This window comes from Muscardinus avellanarius (assembly GCF_963383645.1).
Source record: "Muscardinus avellanarius genome assembly, chromosome: 1".
Lineage (NCBI taxonomy): Eukaryota > Metazoa > Chordata > Mammalia > Rodentia > Gliridae > Muscardinus > Muscardinus avellanarius.
In genome coordinates, this window is record NC_137786.1 from 167,589,608 (window position 1) to 167,617,388 (window position 27,781).

Consider the following 27,781-nt stretch of genomic DNA (forward strand, 5'->3'; position numbering starts at 1 on the left):
TTCTGAATGTAACTGGTTTTATTTAAATATAACATAACTTTAAAATATTTGCATTAATTCTTATTCTCCATTATTATGTCTGTTTATAACTTTCTTGGAACTTAGAGGTAGACTATGCCTTATTAAAATAATGTATGATTCAGCCGCATGTGGTGGTGCACACTTGTAATCCCCGCGCTTGGGAGGCGGAGACAGGAGGATAGCACAGGTTCAAAGTCAGCTGTGCTGGCTTAAGAGACCCTGTTTCCAAAAAATAAAATAGGTCTGGGAGTGTAGCCCAGAGGTAGAAGGGCTTCCAGGAACCCCAGTAGCACCAAAAAATAAAAAATAAAAAAATAAAGTAATGCATTATTCAAAAAGAATAATACTTGAGAAGACTATGATTATTTCTCATACTTTTATTGGTGCATTGTAGTGTCACATCATAATGTAGTTCATGGTGATGGTGACATACATGCACACAGAATTTGATGGGCTTTCCTCCAGTTCACTCCCCACTCCCCCGTCTCCATAGAGGACATTGAGATTGAGATTGCTATTCTCACATATATACATAATGTCAATGGAAATGATTCCTTTGTTGATTTTCCCCTTCCTCCCTGATGCCCCATACCTTCTTAAGACCACGTCCCTGGCTCTACTGAAGTTTCTTTTCTGTTACCTGAAGTCCTACTGGTATCCTGATTACTCCCTAGTTCCACATATATGAGAGAAACATATGACCCTTCACTTTCTGTGACTGGCTGACCTCATTTAACATAATGTTCTCCAATTCCATCCATTTCCCTGCAAATGACATAATTTTGTTCTTTATTGCTGAATAGAAGTCCATTGTGTGTATATCCCAAAATATTGTAACCCCTTCATCTGTTGATGGACACTGGGTTGGTTTCATAATTTGGCTATTGTGAATTGTGCTGCTGTAAACATGGCTTTGCATGTATTACTATCATATACTGATGTCCGTCCCTTTGAAAAAATATCCAGATGTGATATAGCTGGATCATATGGTGGATCCAGTCCCAATTTTCTGAGGAACCTCCACACTGAACCAGGGAGAACTGTGCCAAGAATTCTCTGTATATCACTCTATACCTCAGTATGATATATAATTACAATGCACCAACTAAAGGTACATAAAAAGAAAAAGTTCTATTGGGAAATATGCTTCTATATGGTCTCAAAACATGGTATATTCATTCTTATCATTTTATTCGTTTATTTTTTATTTTTATTTCTTTATTTATTTTAATTTTTATTGGTACATTATATTCATACATCATATTGGGGTCAAAAACTTGTGTGTACATACATGCACACATCACTGATTTAACCCCTACCCAATTCCCACCCCATTCCCTCCCCATCCCTCCTTCCCTTGCTTGGCTTAGTGGTTGACTTCGATATGTTTAAGTACATAGTATAAGAATTAAGACTGCAGGTAGGCCCTGGGCTCAAATGATTTGTAAATAAGTGCTCTCCTACAACATGTTGTATGGCTCTAGGAGTGTTTAAGCTCTTTTGTCTCTGTTTGCTCATCACAGAATAAGTATAATGATTGTACCTATTTCATAGGGTGATCAATAAAGATTAATACACACAAAGCCTTAGTGCCTGACAATGGTAATGTTAAGTCAACAAGTACTAGCAGAGCTTCTGTACTTAGTTGACATTCTACTAACACATGCCTCACCCAAAAGGTAGTCATTTAACAATTATTGCATAAATGAATTAAGCTTAGTAGCCTCTGCTTCTGAAGTTTTGTAAAATCAGCCTAAGTAATATTTGTTAAGTACCCTGAACAAATAGGTGAATAATTAAATGGATGAAGTTCAGTATTAAATGTTCTTTTTTGTGTGCTACTGGGGATGAAATCCAGGAGCATTCTACCTCAGAGCTACACCCTCAGCCCTAAATTTTATTTTATTTTTTTAGTTTTTTAGTTTTTGGTGGTACTGGGTGGGGTTTCTGGAAGCCCTTCTACCTCTGGGCTACACTCTCAGACCTATTTTATTTTTGGAAACAGGGTCTCTTAAGCCAGCGCGGCCGGCTTCAAACCTGCACCATCCTCCTGTCTCCACCTCCTAAGCACAGGGATTACAAGCGTGCACCACCATGCCCGGCCTAAATTTTATTTTTATTATGAAACAGGGTCTCACTGAGTTGCAAAGGGCCTCACTAAGTAGCTGAGGCTGACCAAAAACCTTGATCCTTTTGTCTCAGCCTCCCAAATGCTGGGATTGCAAATGTGCACCACCATGCCCAGCTAATGTTATTCTACAAAAAGAAAATTGATGTGAAGTAGAATAGTTGGAAACCTTCTTGGAAAAAATTAATAAGTAGCTAAGCCTGAGAATGTATATATTTAAAGAGGTGAACAGGAGATGGGGCCTTCCAGAATGGAAAGTAACATTCTAAAGGATGGGGTTAGTCTGAAAATGCTGGCCTTTCTCATCTCAAAAGTAACTCAAGAAAAAAACAGGCTATACTAGGAATGCGGTGAATGGAAGTGCACTTATGCAAAAATAAAAAGAAAAGTTGATTTTACATTCAGTGGTGAAAGAGAAAGTGTATGGTACAAATATGAATTGTACGAGATGACCAACTTCCTTGTCTCCATTGTTCAGCTCTGGTAATGGGACCATATTTTTTTAATGTCTCCAAGTCTCCTAATTTGTAAAGTTGTAGTAATATTTGGTCTAAGAAGTAAAGAAAACCATGTATGTGAAGCTCTCAGAACTGTCTCTGGCACGGAGAATCATTAAGAACTCACCTCGGTAATAGGAACAAAACCTATTAAAAATTAGTCAATTATTGAAAATATGTTAATATTTAATTTTTATGTAAAATAGAAATATTTATTAAAGTACTTATTTTCTTTAAAATAAAATGATCTCCATTTTACATAAAATGATCATTGTTTTATGTCTATACCAAAGACATTGGAGAAATAAATCAAGCATCCAAATAATTTTAGGCTTTATAATCTTTCTCAGATTAGTATTGTATTAATTAATTTAATGTTAGATCAAATTATCTGATTATAGCAACAAATGACATAACATGTAAGAAAAGAAAAGTTGGAGAGGTAAGAATACTGTTCTTCTGGGCAGGCTTGCAAATACAACTTTGCTGAGCAGGCTTACAGATTCACTTGGTAAGTGTACAATTTTACCCAATTGAGAAGCACTGTCAAGACACCTTCCAGAGTAGCTTCCTAGCCCTAAACAATGAGCATGCTCTGAATGGTTCATTTTGTTTAATAAAGTAAAAAAAAAAAATCTACCATCAGCTATTGCTGCCATTGAAGAAGCCAGACCAGTTTTCTATTAACTAAAATATCACTAACAGTCTGCAAACACAAAGAAGTTGCAATCTTGCATTACAATTAGTTGTTTATCTTCTACCCTAGACTATGAACTCCTTAATATTAGCTACTTTTTCTCTTGGTGAAGTCAATCCCTATCCTATAGTGTATCTAGATATTCAGAATAGGCTAATGTATTGAAGCCATGTCCCATGAGAAAAAGTAGAAGAAACCAAGTTGCTTATGTTAGGACAAAGAAGGCAAAATGGCTGTGAGAACTAGCTTCAAAGCCTCTGCTTTTGAAGTATCCAAGCCTGGTCTTGAAGTTCACTTTTGAAATTAAACAGCTTTGATACTAAGAAATCACTTCATTTAAGGAGGTCTTCATTTATCCAACTATAGAGGAGTGTAACAGATGGCCCGGGGGACCCTTTCCAAGTCAGTAGTTCCACATATTTGAAAGCCATCATTTCTGCTAATAAATTACCCAACTTACTCTTTTTTCCTTCAGAAGACAGACCTTTGAGATGGGTAAGCAGAAGTTATAACATCACCTCTGTTCAATTAACCTTAAAAAAGGAAGTTTTAATGGTTCTACCTTGATTTCAAAGATTCCAACAAGGGCCTAAACTCAAGGCGCAGTCGATCAACTCCAAAGTCCCTTTCAGTGATATAATTATTTAATTATGTAGGTAAGGAGACCAAACAAAGCAAAAGCATTCAGCTTTTCTGGGTTGTTTTTTTTTTGGGGAGGTGGGAATGGGGGTTGGTGGCACTAGGAATTGAACCCAGGAGCATTCTGACTCCAATCTACACACTCAGTCCTATTTGTTTCATTCTATTTATTTATTTATTTAGTTAGTTAGTTAGTTGGTTAGTTAGTTTTTGATGGTCCTGGTGATGGAACCCATCTACCTACAGGCTTCACTCCCAGACCTATTTTTTTATTTTTTATTTGGAAACAGAATCTCTTAAGCCAGAGAGGCTGACTTTGAACCTGCACGATCCTCCTGTCTCCACCTCCCAAGCTCCAGTATTACAAGCCTGCCCCACCACACCTGGCTTTATTCTTTATTTTGAAACAGGGTCTCATTAGGTTGTGGAGAGCCTCACTAAATAGCTGAAGCTGGCCTTGAACCTAAGATCCTTCTATCTCAGCTTCCCAAGTACTAGGATTATGTGTGCCACCATACCCTGCTTTCTATTTAGCTTATTTGCCTAACCTTGTTTTCCTATTTCTTATTCATTTGTAATTCTCAGTTAGGAGAAATGTTGGGCTCACTTTTCTTCTGTTCAATGTAACACTAGTCCTGTTTTGAGATCTGAATATTTTAACAACACTAATCAAGGTCAGTGATACTGGAAGTCTCACAAGTTTTTCAAAGGCTATTAGAGTAAATAGGAACTTAGAAGTAGCTTAACTCTATGACTGTCTCCTATTCCATACATTTATTGCCATAAATGAAGATCTCTATTTCTACTTATCTGGAAAATATGAAGACACTTGCAAATGGCTGAGACCAGGGAAACAACAACTAAATTGCTTCAGGACAGCTACCACTGTGTTGAGAAAACTATTTATGCTTAATGCAAGCTGATTATCTTCAAAAGTCACTGTTTGAAGATTTTGTTGTCTTAAGAGCCAAGTAAACTGTCCATTTAAAAGAAAAGAAACAGCCAGCTGTGGTGGTGCATGCTTGTAATCCTAGTACTTGGGAGGCTGATACAGGAGGATCCAGGTTCATGGCCAGCCTCAGATACTTAGTGAGGCCCTTTGCAACTCCATGAGACCCTGTTTCAAAATAAAGAACAAAAAATAGGGCTGGAGGTGTAGCTCAGCGGTAGAATGCCCCTGCGTTCCATTTCCAATAATGCAAAAAAAAAAAAAAAAGGACAAGGAAACTTGTTTTATTGTTTTCTGTATTTATAAGTCTTGCAGAAAATGTCTTCTCCTCAAGTTTAATCAGCATAAGAAATAAGTTTCATTCAGCAAATTACTGCTTAAAATCCAATTAATGGAAGCATTTGGTGAACATGCAATCCATGTTACATTTTAATTGTTTTCAATTAAAGCATATGTGCTATGGACATGCCTTTTTTATTTGACAACCAGAAAACATTAGCACTAACAGGTGGTGATATTTTTTTCAATGCCAAGGTTTTAATAGCTATATTTTGCATTCACAGACTACAAACCAAATAACATACATGGTAATATTCATTGTCTCATTTCATGATAAACTATATTTTTCCTAATAGACTGAGATTATTCTTACTCTCAAAAATATTTAAATTCAAATTGTTTTTCTTCTTAGGGGCAGAACCTTGACACAGCACTGGAAAGTATTCAAAAGTAAAACTAATTTATATAGTGACTAAAAGTACTGACAAGATCAAATCGTTTCAAAATATTTTAACAGAAAAAAAGAGTTTTGTTTTGTTTTTTTTAATTTCCCCCCTTTGGTAATGGGGGTTAAATCTAGCGACATTCTTCCTCTGAGCTACACTCCCAGCCCTTTTTTACTTGCTTGAAACAGGGTCTTTCAAAGTTGTTGAGAGTCTTGCCAAGTTGCTGAGACTGGCCTAGCATCTGCTATCCTCCTGCCTCAGCCTCCCAAGTACTAGAATTACAGATGTGTGCTAGTATGCCAAGTGTATTTAAGTTTTAATTTAATTTGCTTAATTTATTCTCTAAATACTTAGGTAAAATCAAAATCTTACTAAGACCAAACGACAGTTTCCGTTTACTCAATTTCTTATTCATTACACTGGCCAGAAAGATGATTCTTGCTTCTCAAAGTAAATAAAATAATAAAATAATTTATAAGCCAGGCATGGTGGCACATGCTTGTAATCCCAAAATCTGAGAAGCTGAGACAGGAGGATCGCGGTTCAAGGACAGCCTCAGCTACATAGTGAGGCCGTTTGCAACTCCATGAGACCCTGTTTCAAAATAAAGAATAAAAAATAGGGCTGGAGGTGTATCTTGGAGGTAGAATGCCTCTGGGTTCCATCCCCAGTACCACAAAAAAAAAAGAGAGAGATAAAATAACTTATAAGACAGAAGCAAGAAGAAGATTATATAACTTTATACTTATAATAATTTGAAATGTAGGAAAATAATTCCTTGAAAATTAAAGATGATTTTTAATTTGGTCAGAATGAAAACCTCGTTTTAAGAGTTATTCAGTTTACATATTAATTACTTAAACTGAGACTTTACTGCACACCTAGTACAAAGACATTAGCTTATATTTAATGGTTATAATTTTTAAGTGTTTGCATGCATTCTGCCAGTAGTAGTTTTTAATGCTCTTTTTTGGCATTTCTATCAAATTTTTTAAAAAGCTAAAAAATGTTTGCAAAGTTTATGTTGGCATACTTCATTTAAAACAATATTTTAAGAAGAGCCAGGACTTTATCTAGCACATCAATTTTTAGTTTTATTAAAATGCACATATCATCGGTGTCATACCAAAGAAATGTCAGTGGTCATAATTGTTAATTTAGCCTTTTCCTAAAATCTTTAGGAAGATTTAAAATTGAACAAGGCTGGCTGCAGTTAAAGAAGAGTTCTAGCTGTGTTCACTGTGAGACAGATTAGTCCTTTCAGACCCTTCATTTAGTTGTATTTCCTGAAATTTTTATGAGTTTTTTGTTGTTGTATGTTTTAGAGTTTTTCAAACTAGAAATGTTAAATAAAGTCTATCAAAAAATACATTTGTGTTTGTGCCTGATATGTAGTAAATAATAATTCTTCACAAATCTTTTATTATATTTAGTATTTATTTTCTAAAGGGAGTAACCTTTAAAAACTATACTGTTTAATGTCCTACTGGATAGCACCATTAATTGGTTACCTACCCAAGTATCCCCTACTTCTGCTCCCAGTCTGCTGACTCCTGTGGAGAGCAAGTAAAAACTCATCTCTGTAAAATGTAATAAATGTCTCGATTTCCCTAGCTCAATTATCCTTTCATGATATACAGTCTCCAAATTCAACACTATACAGTAGAATAGAAAGTACCCAATAGGCTCAGTTTAGGATAAGAGATTTATGCACTTAATTTAGTATTTTTATTAAAATACTTCAACATTTTTACTTCTAGAATCATCTCCTATAGTTTTTGGGGTCATTTAGGGTTGTTTGCTTATTTCTTTCAAGTTTAATGCCAAAATATAACGGCAGAAAGAGGAGAGGTTGAAATTAAACTGAAAGGTGACCATTATACACGTTGAAATGCTTTTAATGAACTCAGCGAGGGAGTGTCATATCTTAATATTTTTAGTATTTTGAACATATTCTCCCTATATCAAGACCAAAATGGCATAAGTGTATATAAATATTTCTAATATAAATTAATATAAGATTAATATTAATATAAAATTAATATAAATATAAATTAATATAAAGTGAGATCTATAAAACCCTAGTTAAGAACTATATGAATCGGAAATAGTTGAAGCTAACTTGTTCAAAGAAAATTAGTAGCAACAATCCTGCTAATTTTTTGTTCAGTCAACAAGTCTTTATTGGTCATTTAATAGTTTATAGGCACAGAGCATAAAGCAGAGAAGAATGTGGGTAGTACCTGTTTGGTTCCCATTTCAGCCAAAATAACAATAAATAAAAACAGAAACCCTAGATGTGACTGTCAAAAAAGTAAGGGATCTACCTTAATAATCGGGTAGATCCTAGGACCTCTTATTTGAATTGAAGCCCCTTCTAGATCTATACCACTTCATGTTTTTCCCTATCCTGAATATCAAATTTATTTTTGATAGTATGTGTGCATTTACCTGATTTCACTTCTCAGAACTTTTTTTTCCCATCTCTTCTATCTTTAAAACATTTACTCTTAACACTACCTGTTGTATTATAGGTACTATTGTGTAACTTTTCTCTAGTCTTCTCCAATATGCTTATAGAAAATACTTGATAATCCTTTGGAGAGTAACCAATGCTCTGGCTCAGTGATTAAACCAAATCCTCATTAAATCTCCATGTGCCAACAGCTGTCTAAATAGATCAATATCCCAACATTGTTTTTAAATTTTTAATGGGTGTATCATAGTCATACTTCTTAATGAGGTACAAGATGGTGGAGACATACATGCACACATCACTCAATTAGCCCTTACCCAATTCCCACCCCATTCTCTTTTCCTCCCTCCTTCTCATGTTTGGCTTATCCCAACATTTCTAAATCTAAATCTCAAAAAAAAAATGTGAGCTAATTATGTCAGCTACTGAGAGATATATGCATAATTTCTGGATATTTAAAATTATGCTACAAAACATTTCACATTTCTCAATCTATAGATGTTATTAATCAAATTTCATTTTTTGCACAGATAGAACCATAATAAAGACAAAACCCTAATAGAGTTCTACAAACTGTCGAACATACAACTTCAAAGTGCCAAGTAATTGGATAGGGTTCACTTCAAATGTTAAGAGACTAAGTGATTAGAACCGAGGTCTGTTAACTCATCTTCTTTTTTCTATAGGTTAAACTCAGTTGGGATGATAAATAATATTTTAGAAAAGTTTGAGGAATAAAATGTAAGATGGTAGATGATATGAGGGAGAGTTCAGACAGAGTTTTGTATGTCTGGTAAGTTATAGTATTTTATCTCTAGATATTAATAAGAACTATAGTTGTGTGAAAACTTTGTAGTTACAAAGAATTATAATCATATTTGACTTTCATTGCCCTCCTGAAAGGAAGGAGAAAGGAAATGGATATTTTTTGGATTCTGTGCTTATACATGTGGTTCTTTTACATGATTATCATAATTAACTCTCACTATAATATTATGAGGTAACTATTAGCCTAGTTGATGTTCTCCTCCTGATTAAACTGGTGCTCAGAGAAGCCACAAAACTTATTACAAGATCACACAGCTTTTAAATGACAGACCCAAGCTTTGCACCAGTAATCTTTCCCTCATCCTATACAGTGATCACATCATGCATTAGCATATCCATCTTACATGTTATAAAACAAACTCGTTAAGGGGAATTGTGTTCATCCAAAACTCCATTCATTATTTTATTATTTGAAATGCAGTGTGTCTTCTAAGTAATCATTAGAGATATTTGAATATATAGCAGGATTTTTTTTATTTTATTTTTTATTTTTTGGTGGTACTGGGGTTCCTGGAAACCCTTCTACCTCCGGGCTACACTTCCAGACCTATTATTTTTATATTTTTATTTGGAAACAGGGTCTCTTTAGCCAGCGAGGCTGGCTTCGGACCTGCACTATCCTCCTGTCTCTGCCTCCCAAATGCAGGGATTACAAGCATGCACCACCAAGCCAGGCTATAGCAGCATATTTTACATATGAAAAGTAAGCTAACTTGGGGGAAGTATCAGATTACAGCCAAAGTCACATGCTACAAGCTTTATGCAACTCTATATGCAAGACAGATTAGATTGTTGGAGAAATAAAGGATTTGACATAGAAGATTTTTAGTCCTAATGAAACAGATTTTATACAAAATGCAAGTCACCTTAGTTCATCTGCTGTGTAATTGAAAATAATAATACTTGTCACACATTCTATCTATCACAAGGGATCCTTTATTACTCAGTGGTTTCAGATATCTTTTTTGGCTTGTTTGATATAATAAATATTGGAAATATTGTTTAGCCTCTTCATGAGTCTAAGCTATAGTAAGTCTTATCTTGTCTCAGAGTGAGCAAGTTACTGTTGTGTAAAAATGGTACTGGTATTGTCATTTCAATTGCAAAACCCTCAGTGCATCCTAGGATTCAAGCTGAATCTAGATTTTCCAATTATCTTTTTTAGAAAGAGCCCCATAAGGGTGATTCAGTGAGGTAATAAAGTCAGACATCCGGTAAAATTGCACATTTGATATTTTGGTGAATTATAGTATCCTTAGAAATGAATTTGGGAATTCGGGGTCAGTGGTTTGGATTCTCAATGGTTTATGAACACCTGTTGATGTGAGATATGATTTTTCAAATTTTGATTTTTTTAGAATATACGACAAGAGGGGAATGTGGGGGAAACAAAGAAAAACCTCTATTTCTAACAAACTCATGAGTGAAAAGTTCCCCCAAGCAAATTTTAAAGAGTGATAAGTGAACAAACAAAGGTAAAATGTTATAGAGGAGAATTATGCATTACTATAAAACAGGGTATTTCCCAAATGCAGAGAATATTTTTTAAAAACCCCATCACGCATTAAAGAGGAAAATGGAGAAACTGGATCTGATTATGTCTTTCCCCCACCTAAAACTTTTCTCCCCCAATATCATTAATACAAGGTCAGATATTTTTTTTTTTGTAGTAATGAAGACTGAACCTGGGATCATTCTATGACCTGCATTTCCAGTTCTTTGATTTTTTTTTTTAATTTAAAACAGGGTCTCACTAGGTTGCTGAGAATTTTACTAAGTGGCCGAGGCTGTCATCAATCCCGTGATCCTTCTTTTTCAGCCTCCCTAACATTGGGATTATAGGTAGGCACCTCCACACCTGGCTGGTTCATACTTCTTATCACAGTACCTGTAGATCATCACAAGCCTCTATTTCACTAGCTTCAGTTCTTATTCCTTTGCCATAATGATCAAGGATGTAATATCTTTCTATTAATTGCCTCCTCTGACTAATTCCTTGCTTTCTCCATTCCTTCCAGCCATCAAAAGGATTTGACTCAGCTGTCACTCTTCATATTAGTCTCATTACTGTGACAAAATACTTGACATAATTAACTTGAAAGAGAAAAGGTTTATTTTGGTTTACAATTTGGGAGATTTCAGTCTGTGACTCATTGGCCCTGTTCCTTTGGACCTCTGGTAGGATTGTCAGGAAGGGCATGACAGTGCAAAGCCATTTACTTCATGTCCAGTAAGTAAAAGAGAGTGAAGATGATATCAGATCCTACAGCCCCTTCAAAGGTGGCACACTCCCAGTGACCTAAATCTCCTAAAGTTTCTACCACATCTCCAGAGTTTTGCTATGGGAAGAAAGGGGGTGGGGGCATAAAGACATAATGATGGTAATATTTTAATAAATGCCGTAGGTGTGTATGAAATTATCAAGACCAATGTTAGTGATATATCTGGGGAAGGGAAAGAAAGTTGAAATCCAGAGAGAAACACATCAAGTGTTTTATGTACGCATATTTTCTAACAGTCTTTACCTCAGACTGCTGTGTGATTATAATGAACCAATAAAAGTATTTTTGTTTTTGTTTTGTTTTTGTGGTATTAAGGATTGAACCTAGAAGCATTCTATTTCTGAGCTACACTCCCAGCCCTATTTAATTTTTTTTTTTTTTTTTTTTTTGGTACTGGGGGTAGAACCCAGAGGTTTTCTACCTCTGGGCTATACTCCCAGACCTATTTTATATTTTTTTTTTAATTTGGAATCAGGGTCTTACTAAGTTGCTGAGAGCCTCACTAAGTAACTGAGGCTGGCTTCAAACCTATGTGATCCTCCTGTCTCAGCCTCCCAAGCACTGGGATTACAAGCATGCGCCACCACGCCTGGCTCCCTATTTATTTTTTTTTTAATTTGAAATAGGGTCTCATTAAATTGCTGAGGCTGGCCATGAACCTGTGATCATCCTATCTCAGCCTCCTAAGTACTGGGATTACAAGCGCGTAATCCCAGTATTGGCTCTAATAAAAGTATTTGTAAAAACTCTCCCAAACATAAACACACACACAAGTAAAATAAACAGTAATGTATACTGTCACAAAAAAGAACAATATAGTCATTCTAGAATTCTAGGGAAAAATACTGACCTGAAATATATTTGCAGAATAATTTGGAAAAGCAGAAAGGAAAAGACCATAATCAAGGACTGTGATCATAAAGGCTTCTGCAATAAAGGAGACATGATTAGCACTTGGTTAGGTGAAGCAGCCTTGGAATTAAATTTACATTTTTACTCTGAAGTTTCCAATAAAAAGTAATGAGTTACAAATATATATTGCCCAGCAACTCTTCAGCAGTTGTCATACAAGGCTTTGGGATCTCATGATGAATTGGGGTGATGCCAAAGAGGAAAGAGCTTTTATTTCATCTGGAATATTGATATAATTGGAAAACACAGAAGTCAGAAAAGGAAGCCAGTTTTGAAGGAAAGTTATGAGTGTAGTCTTCAAGGTTATAGGCTTAATATAACAATTCAAACCTTGCAGAGTATTAGAGGTGCAAGAAATTTGGGCACATGTCAACATGGCAGTGGTTGATAAACTATGGAAAAGTCCTCTGCAAGAAGAAGATTACAGAGAAAATAGGGCTTAGTGGATTATTTGTGGGGTTGGGAAACATATTATTTTAAAGAATTGCCAAGTGTTAAAGTGTCGAATTTAGGATGCATCCCTGGAATTTCTGATTCAGAATATCTGGCATGAGTTCCAAACTTAGCATTTCTAACAATTGGGACCAGGGGTCCCAATGCTTTGGGTGTGAGGGTCTCTTCTGTAAGGTACTCTCTCAGAGCAGTAAGTGGAAGATAAATCATTAAAGGAAACAAAAGTGGTAAGAGAAATAAAAGAAGAAACAGGCTAGATTAATGTTGAGAGAGGTGAGAATATAAATGTCATCTATGCAGTGCAGAGAAGCAAAGGCATATCAGACATTTTCAGGACTCCTGGAGCCAGGACAACCCTGAAGAGCTGGCTGAGCTCCTTGCCAGGCAGAGCTGGTTTGCAGTTCACTCACTCAAGCCCATTACAGGAACAGGGGACATTAAAATATGTATGCCTGTGTGTCACTAGGTTTTCACTAAAAAGAGCTACACACAAATGCACCCAGTGCATAGAGATTAGATGCTGTATTAGTTTCCTAGAGCTGCCATAACAAATGACCCCAAATTGATAGCTTCAAACAACAGAAATTCATTCTTTCAAATTTCTGAAAGCTTGAAGTCTAAGATTGAGGGACCAGCAGGGTTGATTCCTTCCAGAAGGCCCTGGAGAGTTTCTCTATGCTTCTATCCTAGCCTTTTGGAATTGCAGGTAATCATTGGCATTCTTTAGCTTTTAGATCCATCCCTCCAGTATCTATCTGCTTCTGCCATCGCATGCATTCTTTTCTATGTGTTTCTGTGCCCAGATTTTCACTTCTGATAATGATACCAAACGTGGTCTCAGGCCTATCTTAATCCAGTGTGAGCTCATCATAAAGCATCTCTGAAAAGAACCTGATTCTAAGAAATGTGACATTCACTGGTACCAGGGGTTAGAACCTCCACACAGCTTTTGAGGGGACATAATGCAACCTATATAGGATGTGATACAAGTATGGAGCCAGGTGGATGAGCTTCAGGAGGGTTTTTAATATGGAAATTGAGCTGTTAACTATAGCTTGCTATTTCAAAACTTTCACTCTGAAAATAAGAAGGCTGTGGCAAGTTCAGGAAAAGGTGTTTTCTGGAAAAGTTAGAAGAATGGTCAGAGCTGACAGGAAAGTAAATGGATCACCAGAGGCTGAATATTCAAAAAAAGGAAGAAAGGAATAAGTAATGTCTTAGATTGAAGAAGATTGAGATTTAATAAGAAGAATGGTGCTTATTCCTTTGAGCAAATAGAAAGCAACAGGCATTAAAGTGATGTGCTGAAAGTATAAGTAGGTATCATAAAAAAACATTCTAGGAGGAAAATGTTTTGGCATGGGCTTCAGTAGTTAATTGGGTGATCCAAGAGAGATTCTTTAAGCAGAATAAGGATGTTTAGATAATGTATTAAGAATTTTAAATAGAACCACTTCTATCAACCCCAAACTTTTGAATTTGGGGAGAATCCAGAGAATAATAAAATAAAGCTTTGACTTTTAGTTGACCATATCTTCAGTGCCCAATGAGATTAGTCTCTCAAATAAATAAATAAATTGCTACATTCTTTGTTTTTAAGCAAAGGTTTTTTTTTTTTTTTTTTTTTGCTGAAAGGGGAGAGATGTCAAATAGTCTGTTATCAGCGTAGGCCAGACCCATAGTGAAGCTTTTGTTTTATTTTTGTTTAGGGGGGATTCTTTCTTTTTAATTGACAAGTATGCACATTCAGATATTCAGTTGCCTGTGTGGATGAGTGTTTTCTAAAACAGGGCCAGCCAGAGTTCAGGTTAAAGTCTGTGTTCCTTTTAGCAAAATAATATACACAGAAGGTACAGAATAGCTCTCGTGCTTTCTGTGAAGCAGAAAACACATTACCTAGCAGATCCTAAGTACACTCTGGTGGTACCAGGCTGCTAAATGATACTGCATTGTTTGGAGTTCTCTCCTAGTAGAGTCACATAAAATGAATTTGAACCAAGTTATTGAATGGTTATGGTCATAAGACATCATGGGACTTGATTCTTTACACCCACAAGGAATATATGGGCACATTGTAATCATATGACATTTTCAAGCTTTTCAGTTTTTATTCTGAGCTTCTAACATGCAGTATCAATCCAGGCTGCCAACAGTTTTGCAGCAGCCCCCACTTCTCACCGACACTTCCCCCTCAGCGTGGGCAGGCAACACGGGGAAAGGAGAGCCATGATCTTCTCACAGGGTTCTTTTTTGTATAGACAAAGGAAAAGATTCTGTGTGAAGAAACGTTCAGTTAGAGGCTTTAACCAGGTTCAGATGTCCCTGTGCCTGTGCCTCCATCTCCTGTGTTACCATGAGGACTTGGGGATGTGCCAGGAACATGTAATGATGAGCTCAGCTTTACACAGCACACGTAATCCTGAAATTCACTACATGTTTTCCAAATAGTTTGTTTTAAGTTACTTACAGAATTAAGTGTTTAAGTTGAATGTGCCATTTTATTCTGCCAGAGTCCTGAAAATCCTACTGATTTTACTTCATTTTGTAACTCTATTATTTATATTTTTCTATGTTGCCTTTGTATAGAACCAGCAGACATATAGGGATGTTTAGTCTTATTCTTAATAACCAAACTTCCTACAGTAGGATCTTCCTACATTATAGTCAGCAGTTTTGATAATATCTTTCAGGTCTTCTCATTAAGTTTATTTTGTAATTGACTAATTTGCCTGGTCCCGAGTAATTTCTTAATCATGTAGACTTCTTTTAAAAATTCTGAAGAATTCTAAAGAATTCAAAAATGACCCTTCCAAAAAATCAGTGTTTTTTTTTTGGGGGGGGGTGTTTCATTACTCAAATCTTTATGATGTTTATGGTATTGATCCTGTTAGGGACCATTTTAGCTTATCACTTTATAATGTTTTAATGGTTTACCATGCATTTTTCTCTCCATTTTAAACTCAGTAGAGCTAATATGAACTTTACTGGCACTGCATGATTAATTCAGAATAGTTTACTCTTTAGTCTGCTCAATCTAGAATTCAGAGTATGTGTTGCTGCCAAAAGTATCTTCTCATATATAAATTCTATTTCTCCTTTTCCTGTTCCTTTAAGAATCAAGTCGGCTGGGTATGGTGGCACACACTTGTAATCCCAGCACTCGGGAGGCTTAGACTGGATGATTACAGTTTGTGAACAGCCTCAGCTACTTAGTGAGGCCCTCCACAACTTAGTGAAACCCTCTTTCAAAATAAAGAATAAAAAAAAAATAGGGAAGAAGGTGTAGTTCAGAGGTCGAATTCTCTTGAGTTCCATCCCCAGACCTAAAAAACAAAAAAATAAGTCATGTTCCTTACATCTAATACCACTGCCATTCTAGCGCCCATTCTAACTAGTTATTTTATATCAAAATATTTATGGGTCTGATTTTCCAAACTATGTAAAGATTCATAGAGAATAGAAAAGTTATTTATCAAGCATCTATTATAACTACAGAATGTATACATACTTACTCCTTTATTAAGGAAGAGGAAACCAAGAGTGACATTTGCACAGTAGTAGATGGAAGGACGAAGAAGTAGAGCTGGCTCTGTTGTTGGCCAGGCCTGCTCTGAATTGTTTTGAGCTCTGTGCAGGATGAGGGCAGAGAGCTAATCAAAGTCCCCCAGAGGCAGTGTGGTGTCTTCTACAGTTACCATTTCCAAAGAGGAGTGTCCTGTTTTCTGTCCCTCTCTAATTTAGAGCCACCACTTCATCTTTAAGGGGAAGTTTTCTCAGAGATGTGACTTTCCTCTTCCTCTTTTATTCATGTGTACATTAATTATTTTATTCATGTTTACACTAATTTATGCATATTTATGAGGCAAGTGGGTACCTGGCCCTGTTCTATTTACGTAGTATGAAACAGACAAAATATTTGTCATCATAGAGCTTATTTTTTTACCCAGGTGACAGAACCTACCAACTAAGCAAATTACATAGCCAATTTGAATAGTAATTTACAAGATAAAAATACTAAGGGAAAATGAAAATAAGACCACGATAAGGGAGTAGAGTATGTGTATGGTCAGGGGACAATATTAAATACGGAAGTCAGGTTCTGACTCTTACAGAAGCAGAAGTTATTCTAGCCAGCAAAAACAGAAAGAGCAAAAGGCATATGGTGGAAGTAGTTTCAAAATGTTTTATAATATGAGACTGCAATTATGTCTAGAGTGGAAAGAAGGAGGGGGAGATTAGTTAGGAAAGGATGGGAGAGTGGTGACAGATTGTGGAGGGAGAGTTGGTCCTGGAGGACCTTAGTTAGTGTAGATATTATGATGTCCACAGCCTGTCCTGCATGACCAGAGTGTATGTGAGGAGCATCCACTACCTCCAGACTAATCATTTGGGTATGGTATTACTGCTCATTGGTCCTAGCTCACCTTCCTTTGCATCAAACAATTCTCCCAAAGTCATTAGCATCACCTGGGTTTGTTAGAACAGTTTCATTCATGTTCAGTCAAACCCACTCAGATGAACTCACTCATGGATCATTGTTTTTATAGTGGTCCTATATAATACTAGAGGAAGCCATTTCATAATTGGTAGGGACTATATAGAGGCTAGTTGAATGAACGGATGTGTAAACAAATGAAGATACCTTTAATTTTACAGCACAGATGGATACTTTCTTCTGTAAATAAACTTGTATTCTGAACCCCTAAACTATTCTGAATGTAGACATAAGGTACACGTTTACTTGCTATGTTGAATTGAACATCTAGAATGTCAGTGATTAAATGTGGATTTGTTTTAGGTGTGCTCATGTGCCATCAAAGTTTAATAAAGTTTTACCTCTGTTGCTTCAAAGAACTTCTCTGGCTCTGAGAGGGACACACACTAAAAACACTTTTCTTCACCTTGAGCAGAGTCACCATTCAAAAAGAAATACATAGAGCTAATCTCAAAAGTAAAACTCATCTCCAAATAAAAGCACTTTTTACTTTTTAGCTGATATATTATGTCCATAGTGTCCATGATGATTTCATTGTCTTGGTTCAATCCTCAACTTCAAATGTTAACTACATAGTTATTCTTTTTGTTGGACTTAATCTTCTTTATGGTGGTCATTTGTTTCCATAGCTCTCCTGTAACTGAGATTGTGGCATTTATTGCTGGATTAGTAGAAGTAAATCAGAGTTCCTAGATTTGTGTTCAACCTTTGCTTTAGAGTTTGGAATGACCTCTGTATTGTTATAAAGAAAATATATTGGTCCTTGCATGTGGCTATGAAACTTTATAAATATTTTAAACTCCTTTATATCCACTTATTCAATAAAGTAGCAGTTTTGGAAAACATAGCAGATATATGTTTCAAATTTCATAGGAAAAGCCAATTTGGGGACATTATATTTATTCTTTAGTCATTGTTTATGTAGTAAATAAATTATTTAAATCCTAAGCAAAGAAATACATTCATTGTCCTATGGGTAGAAGGGTATCAATAAAGAATAATTACTCACATCAGTAGGAAATTAGATAACACTTATTTTAATTATTCTATCTTTAAATTCATTTTCCATTTCTTTTTAACAACAATTATAGCTAATTTAACAAAATCATTGCATTTCTAATATAATTCCAGCAGTGTGACTTTATAATTTACTATGCTGTCATTTTTCCATTAATCATATCCTATCTTAAGAGCTCATAGTCCCAGCCAATGTTTACTTAGTAAAAGCATAGTGAAATAGAACTAGTATTTTAATGAGCTTTTTATCATTTTTTATTGTATAAATTGTCAAAAAATTTTATGATGGTGTTATAAATTGACTATGTTGTGGTTTTCAAAAGATTTTTAAGTCAAAACATTATAGAAACCCTCTCTTTAATAACAAAGGCCTTTGATTCATATTTCCTATCATTTTCATTCATTTACATGTTAATTATTATTATTTATAAATTCAGTGAGAATATGGGTTATGAGTATAGTGCTGAATGTGTGCCCGGGCATATCCTGAAGAGTTTTTTTTTTATAATTCTTGTAAAAATTCTATCAATCATTCCTCTAAAATTATCTTATGAATTTTATTAAATTACCCTATTTTTGTTAATATTATGTAGTTTAATAAAAAGTATACAAATCACAGTATGATCTTTCTATCAAAATAGGAAATTGTTGTATTAAAATTATGATATTCCATCATTTATTATAAAGAAGTCAAAGTATATTATCTATTTCTTTATCCTTCAGACTATATGAGGGAATGTTTTACCATTTGTGTCAGCCTCACATTTAGTTGGTAAGTTAGTGGTAAGAACTATGGAAATATGACAGGTTAGACAGAAAAGAAATCAGGAAAAGCACAAATCTTGCTTCTTTTTCTTCTCTTTGTACCTATGACATAAATATCCAATGTGTTTCCCTCATGGCTCTCATCTCGAAATTTGTGCTTTTTTAAAATTTTTTTATTGGTGCATTGTAGTCATACACCCTAATGGAGTACAAGATGGTAGAGGCATACATGCACACATCACTCATTTAGCCCTTCCCCAATTCCCACCCCATTCCCTCCCTCCCTCCTCGTGTTTGGCTTAGTTATTGATATGTTTGTGAATGTATATAATGTACATTAGGGATTTTCCTTCTTCCACCCTCCATCCCCCTGTTAGGTCACCTTATTTGCTTATCTATGATTTTTCCTTTGTCTAGAGTTCCTTTTATGACCCTTTTTTCTCCCTAGCTTTCATTTATAAGAGAGAATATTTTATGACTGACTAATCTCACTTAGCATAATATTCTCCATTTCCCTACAAATAACATAATTTTGTTCTTTTTATGACTGAGTAAAATTCCACTGTGTACATATCCCATAATTTTGTAATCCATTCATCTGTTAATGGACATCTTGACTGGTTCCATAGTTTGGCAATTGTGATATGGGCTGCTATGAACATAGATACATACGCATCAGTTTTGTAGTTTGGTTTCCATTCTTTTGGGTAGATACACAGCAATACATAGTATTACTGGATCATATGATAGGTTCATTCCCATTCTTCTGAGGATCCTCCATACTGTTTTCTAAAATGGTTGCACTAATTTGCAATCCCATCCAAAATGTGTTAGAGTTCCCACTTTATATCCTTGCCACCATTTGTTGTTGTTTGTGTTTTGAATGATTGCCATTCTAATTGAAGTTAGGTGAAATCTCAGGGTTGTTTTGATTTGCATCTCTCTGATTGCTAATGATGTTGAACATTTTTTCATTTATTGGCCATTTGAATTTCTTCTTTTATAAAGTGTCTGTTTAGTTCACTTGCCCATTCTTTCATTCGGTTATTTATTTTTTTAGTGGTGAGGTTTTTTTAGTTCTCTGTATATTCTAGATATTAGTCCTCTATCAGAGGAATAGTTGGCAAAAAAATGTTCTCTCATTCTGTTTGCTCTGTGTCGAGGTTATTGACAAGAGGACTGTAACTGTGTTTTTCCTGACTCATAGGTCCTCTCCATGCTTTGCCCAATCACTGTTCTGGTCAATCACCATTACAAACTGATTAGCTGGAGAGCAGCAACGGTTAGGTGCACAGTCTTGAAATAAAACAAACTAATGCTCATGTGGATTGATAATGAAGATCTTTAGCTAATTAGCAAAAATCAACAAGCCTTCAAATATTTAAAGAGCAAGATCAATTGAATTAGAATTCTTATTGTTATTTATTGCTGTTGTAACAAACTGAAAATCCACTAAAAAAAATACTGAAATTTATCTAATCACATTTGCTTTTCATTTTCTGTTCTTTTCTCACAGGTTTAGGCTTCAGTATTGCAGGAGGTGTGGGGAACCAGCACATTCCTGGAGACAACAGCATTTATGTAACAAAAATTATAGATGGCGGAGCAGCACAGAAAGATGGGAGGTTGCAAGTAGGAGACAGGCTATTAATGGTGAGTGTCCCTCCATGTTCAACAGTGGGTGTATTGATAAAGCTCCTGTTTCTCAGTGTATGTGACTGCTTCAGTCACCTCAGACTGCCATAGCAAAATACCATAGATTAACAACATAAATTTATCTTCTCACAGCTCTTTAGGCTAGGAATGTGGAAGCTGCCGCCAATCAGGTCTCTGGTTAGAATTCTCTTCCTGATTCGCAGATGGCCACTTTCTGGTCGCATCCTTACGTAGCCTTCTCTATGAGCTTGTGCTGGCAGAGGGGGATGTCACTCTCTCTTATAATGCCACCAAGTCCCATGAGATGAGGGCTCCTCCTTTAAGTTACTTAACCTTCATTTTTACTTCATTCAGAGCTTTGTCTCAGTGTTTGGGGCTTTTTCACAACCTGAAGTTACTGCCATGTTCATTCTTGAGCAATTCTGAAATTTTTGTTCGTTTGCTTTTTATTTAAGGACAGTTCTCATGATGATTTATCTTCTGAACTAGGAAAAAAATTGTTGTTATAAGGGTTATAAGACCTGCACAACTTCTCTCTAGAATATAAACTTTATTGCTTGCGTCTTCTTCACAGTGCTAAGCTAAAAAATGAAAAGGACAGCTTCATTTTCAAGTAATGACTGTGTCAGTGACTGGTTTCACTTCTGACTCACTGTTCTGTAAGAGGTTAGTTGTAGACAGCTCTTCTGGTATTTCTTCAATGCCTGTTATGGTAAAATTGCACAAGATATTATGTTCCTATTTCTTGAAGTTATGTTTTAATTTCTAGATTTATTTTCAAATTCTTTTTTAAATCTCTAGATGATTCTGTCAAAGGATTTTCCAGGCACCAGATTATTTTTTCATTATAATTTTCATGCTATTCATTTTAGAGACAATGATTTCAAAAATAGCTGTGACATAATTCTTAACTATTTTGAGTTTTAACTCATAGTTTTTTAAAAATGAACCTTTAACAATGATAAGTCTCTCCTCTCTTATGTAAGGAAAACATAATTAGTACTTCCAAGACAACTGGCAAGCTGAATCTGGAAATGAAAGGAAATGATTCATTTTATAATTTTCTGAAAGAAAGATGATCAAGAGAAAGATAAAAAAAATTAGTTGAAGCCATCTTAGAAGACCAATTATCTTGCTTCAACTCCAAAATATTGTTAATGCTCTCCTTTGGTCATTCCTTTCCACCTCCCCTTTCTTTTATTAACCTACATTCATAACCTCATTTTCATCCTCCCCTTCTACTCTCCTCCCCCAAAGGAAGTACAAACCATTTAGAGTCTATGATTTACCAGCTGTACCACACTCTGCATATTTTCTCTAAATGTGGTATTATTTCTAAAGCAATTTGCACCACTTCCTTCTCTCCTTTCTTATGAAAATTTCCCCCATATATTATTCACTCACAGTTCCATGAGTACACTGGTCTAAAATAAAACTTCATTAATATCCCTTGACTTTTGTGGATATGTGCCTATAATTCAGGATGTATCCAATAATTTCCTCTAAAGCAAAAGTATGTCTCTGTCTCTCTCTCTCTCTCTCTCTCTCTCTCTCTCTCTGTCTCTGTCTCTGTCTCTGTCTCTGTCTCTGTCTCTGTCTTTGTAATAATTCCTCAGTTTCTCAAATAAAACAGGTATTAAGTTGGGAATCACCTAAATAATAACATATAATATTGGGTGCTTTTTTCCTCCAAGAAGTTTTTTATGTATCAAAATTAAAAATTAGCCATCTTAAATGTCATCTCATTTCTGCAATCATTTGGTATATCAGAGCCTTATAGAAAAGCCACCACATGAAGCAGTCCCTTGCCTGTGGTAGTACCTCCCTCAGGATGGAGACCTTCAAAGAACTTTCAAAAATATCCACAAAAGTCTAGGGAAATTAATGAAGTTTTATTTTATTTATTTTATTTTCAAAGGTGTCCATTGGGTATTAACCATTTTTAGATTTTTTAACATTATGTTAAAATATATATTCCTGTAAGTTTCTCCTTTTATCTACATTCCTTTTTAGCTTCATTCCTTTGAAACAGAATTGTGAAGACTAATTCCTCCGCTATACATGTTTGAAAAAGTTTTAGATTGCCACTTTTCCACTTCTCATTCATTTTACGATGTTTAACACATCTTCTTTTAATTCTGTGGTATATTTTATCACATGTTATCTCTTGTCAATAGCTTGGACAAAATTTCTTTTAATTTCTTATAATCCTATTTCCCAGTTTTAAAAACTGAGAGAAGAGCTGGGCATGGTGGTGCACACTTGTAATCCCAGCATTTGGGAGACAGAGACAGAAGGATCTCAGTTCGCGTACAGCCTCGGCTCTTAGGCCCTTTGCAACTCAGTGAGTCCCTGTTCCAAAGCAAAGGATAAAAAAAATAGGGCTGGGGGTACAGCTCAGAGGTAGAATGCTCCTGGGTTCTATCCCCAGTACCACAAAAATAAAAAATTAAAAAATGAGGGAATTTTGTAACATCTAACCTTTACATTTATTCAAATATTAGGAGATTGTATCCTCTCCATCCCCTTTGCCAAAAGCCTCTTAGTGTTTTGAATAGATTTTTATAAAGTCACATTGGTTTTATTTTTTTTTATGGGTCACCCAGCTATATAGCATAGTTTCTCTTGAACACATTAATGTGTATATGTGCTAATTTCCCATCATTACTTATTCCTAAATTTTTGTTTTGTTTAGTAGAGTGATAGTCACATCTGATTTTTATGGATTATACCAGAGTGTAGTGCTATAGTGTAATACTGGAGAGAATGATTACCTTTTAGTCTTAAGTTTCCTAAGACAGGTAATCATAAGTTAACAAGACTGAAGATTTTCAAATTCTTCCACATATTTACACACACTGGTTTTTATTAAGCTCTACCAGGGTGATAGATGGAGCCAAATATATTATAGGAATGTGATCTTGTTCACCTTTGTCTGAACAATACCAGAAACTTTTAATCTGAGATCGTTTTTCTTTTCAATGGGGGTTGTATTCGTTGTTAGTTGTCAAGCTTCCTGTCATATTGTAATTTAAGATTTTACATTTCATTTTCTTTCCTTTTTTTCCTCTATAACCTCCACTTGACATTTGAGGAAATAATTGTCAGTGAGAGAACTTTTATTCCTTTTGTAGAGAATGAGCCTATATCTTCTTTCCTTAAAGGGAAGTGGTAGATGAGGGGAAGATAACAAAGGTTTTTAAGTCAGGTGGAAAGACACTGGTTTCAGACGTGAGGAAGCTGTGTTTTGATCACAGGCAGCTGTACTAATGCTACCCAATCTACCTTAGGTAAGTCAAATGCAGGCTTCTTCTCTGTCTTGGTCTCATTACCATACTAGCATTGTTTTACATCAGTAATTCCCAAATGGGTTTTTGAAAATAATAGTCTTCTACCTGAATTACATAAAAAGTATCTATGGCCAAACAAGTTTGACAAATATTCTGGAACTTGTATCTCACCCATCTTACAGATCCTCAATGAATTTTAGCATGTTCAAAAGTATGTGAAATCCTTCAGTCAAGAAACATTTAATTGTTATTAACATTATAATTGTCAAACTTATTTGGTCATACTTATATAACACCTTAGATACTTTGCTAATATCTATAACTAGCTGGGAATGGTGGCACAATATTTGGGAGGCTGAGACAAGAGGATCACAGGTTAAAGACCAGTCTCCACAATTTAAAAGACTCTCAGCAACCTAATGAGATCCTGTTTCAAAATAAAAAAATAAAAAAGGGCTGGGACATAGTTCAGAAGTATAGAGCCCTTGGTTCAGTCTCCAGTACCAACACACACACACACACACACACACACACACACACACACACACACCTACAACTAAAGTTAGTAAACTATACTTAGATGTACTATGAGTAAGCCTCTCTTGTTTTCAGTTCAAAACTTATATGGTAAGGACAGCAAACAAGTTTAGGAAATATGAATAGAAGCAATCTAGTTTTCTGAATGAGCATTAGTTTTTACGACTTCAGTTGTTATTCTTGGTCTACTTATAAAATTGCCTAATTCAAATGCCAATAACAAAACCACACTGAAGATTATACAAAGACACATAAATTATCTGAATGTAAAACAGGACATGAAACGGCATTCATCGGTTATACCCAATAAAAGCCAAGAACTGTAATCCTACCACCAACACACTCCTATCAAATCCTATGAGTGTCCAATAGATGTGCGTTGTTGCTTCATTCATACTCTTTGGCTCTAGGACTCAATACAAATGGAAAGTAGACACTCAACAGATACCCTATTCTTCCTGTAAAATAGAGAATTTTAATTTCTTTTTGCTTTGAATAGCACAGCCATTACTTTAAACCTATTTAGCTTATCTCAACACTTATCAAGTACCAACTATTTATAACATATTATTTGGGGGGACATGAAAATGAATATTTTTGAGAAGGTAAGTCTTGGAGATAAGAAGAGGTACTGCAGGAGTATGTGTTGTAGAAGGCAGGGAGTGATCATTGCCAGAGAAAAGTCTTTGAACAGCAAGAAACTATTTCTAGCAGCAGAACTGGCAACAGCTCAATGCCTGATTATGGTATTTTTTTCTTTTCAATTTTATTTTTATTAATATTAAAATACATTTGTATCTAATAAAAGACTCCAAGATTTAATTAATTTATTTTAATATATTGTTATTGGTGCTTTGTAATCTCACATCATAATGTAGTTAAGAATGATAGTTGTCAGTGTCTAGTGCACTGGAGACCTGAGGGTAAAGCCAATTCACGGGACACAGGGGATGCAGGTTTCATGTACACTGCATGTTTTATTGAAGGAGCAATCAGATTTTATAGAGAAAGCTTCTATGAGATCCATAGACAAATTAACTATTTTAGACATTACAAGGTTATCTTAAAGCAACAATGGATGTGTGTGAGTAAAGCTAAAGGATGAGTCTCAAAAAAACTTTTGTTTTACAATTAGAAGCAAAGAACACCTGTGACTGCTCATAACATCTCAAGCTGTTTATCATACCAGTAAGTTTTCTGAGAGATGTCTGTGCTGGGAAGGACATTCAGAGAGAGGGCCAGAGCTGCTTCCGACCTTGAAGGCAACTCCGCAATACTCATAGCTCTCTGATTAGAGGAAGCGTGCTTGCCTCCCAGCCTGGCATTCCAAGCTGCTTCTCAGGAGCCAGAGTTGCTTTATTAACCCTTCAAGCAGGAGCCCGCATCTCAGTCCTCTCACAGATAGTGACATATTTGTGAACTGTTTTATATCATACAGAGCCATTACAAGTTCATGTTCTCATTACTGTCTCATATACACAAATAAGTCAACACATAAGGTACTGTTGTCCCTATTTTACACATAAGACAGTGAATTCTTAGCAAATATTTTAACTGACTTAAACATATAAAACAAAGAATTAAAACCAGATCTGAGTCCACATTCAAAATTACTTCATCATATCAAGTTGCTATGATTTCTAGAAACATTAAGGTTTAATATATGGCTATAATTTCTAATAAATTTAAGTCTCTTCACTGTGCATGAGAAGCTAACTTTCTTCTTTTCTATTCTGATTTTCATGAATCATGAGATCCTGTATGTCTCTTATAATTAGGCCATTGCACTTAGTTTCTGTTCTTCCTAATTTAAAATTTTTATTCTTGCTCAAATAGAGTTAATTTTGCTCTAACCATAACTAATACATTTTCATTGCTGAAAAGATTAAAAACAAGAAAATATTGCTTATCTTTTTAACCATAACTAATACATTCTCATTGCCAAAATGATTAAAATATTAAAAATGATTTTTATCTTTGCAACCATAACTAATACATTCTCATTGCTGAAAAGATTAAAACCAAGATAATATCGGTCATCTAAAGATAACCATTATCAATATGTTTTCTATTGATTGATACATATTTATAATATAAATTTCATTATAATAGTTCATTTCGGTGTACCACATGGATTTCTGTTCTTGGTTAATGCATATTTATTTTTATATAGTTGGTATTATTGTATTGGACTGATCCCTTTTTAATGTTGCTTACACTCTCTATTAACCATTTTGTCTCCATTTTAAAAGTTAATGTTAAAGTTTGTGATTTTCTTTTCAGTGTTTCTAGAGTCCCCCTTGTCCTTACAGAATTCTTTGGTAACCTTATATCCCAAACCCCTTCCCACTTTGTCCCACCAAACTGATAGTCTTGCATGAATATGGAAAGGTCAGGTATCTTATTATCTCTACATGGCCCATTCCTCATCATTATCATCTTTTCCTGCCCCCACATCTCCCACTTTTGGGAGATACACATACATATATTTCAGCTTACACTCATTTGAATTTCCACAAAAATGGCCATGTCCCCTTCTTTCAGATCTCCTGGTAGGTACCTCTGTCTTCAGCTGGTCTGCCCTCTTGCTTGGTGCTCAAATTCCATGCTCCCTCTTCCGTTTGAGAGAATGAGTCATCTCACCTCCAGCGTTTCTTTCTTGGCCTCAGTTCTCTCTCCCCTTGCACATATACAGCCAGGCTTCACATGTCTTCTCCTGTGGAGTACACCCACAGAGAACACTTCACTCAAAAGCACATCATGTTTTTTTTTTTTCCTGAAACCAGGCCAGTTGTTCAGTGTTCACCATTATAGACAGATACTTGATGCAAAAATTTTCAAAAAAGACAATGAAAAACAATGACAAAAGCAACTAACCAATCAGTGTAATGTCCCTTCTCTCTGCATACAATCATCTCCAGCTGTAGGCCTTTTATCTTGAGAGTTCAAAGGATAATGCACACACATAATTAACCCAAACAAACCCACTTTTGTGAAAAACATTTTGAAGACTTCAGCACAAAAGAGCACTTTTTGATCCAGATCCCGTACTATTCTAAATTTTTTTAGAGACCACACACAGAAGCTTCATCAGCAGTACCCTAATTAAGCTCATCAGTTCACAGATGTTTTACGCAGGAAAATGATCAGCGAAAAGTTTCAGGAAGAAATCCTGTTTCCTGGGAAGAAATTTGGATGATGGCAATAGTATTAGTGATGGAAACTGACATTAAGTATTCTAATGTGCCTGTGACATCACATAGGCCAATACATCCTAATCAATAACCCTTTAACGCCGGGTGTGGTGGCGCACGCTTGTAATCCCCGTGCTTGGGAGGTGGAGACAGGAGGATCGCGCAGGTTCGAAGCCAGCTGTGCTGGCGTAAGAGACCCTGTTTCAAAAATATAAAATAG

General features: G+C 35.4%; 1 protein-coding gene across 20 annotated transcripts in view; it reads left to right on the forward strand.

The window, feature by feature from the left end:
• DLG2 (discs large MAGUK scaffold protein 2) overlaps positions 1-27,781 on the forward strand; it is a gene marked incomplete at both ends in the record, with an annotated part of 2,113,672 nt that overhangs the window by 1,557,521 nt on the left and 528,370 nt on the right. For all 20 annotated transcript variants that reach the window (XM_080704556.1, XM_080704554.1, XM_080704555.1 and 17 more), the window contains one exon: positions 20,401-20,537. In XM_080704556.1, coding sequence (XP_080560682.1) covers positions 20,401-20,537 — 137 coding nt within the window. The remainder of the gene's footprint in view (positions 1-20,400; positions 20,538-27,781) is intronic.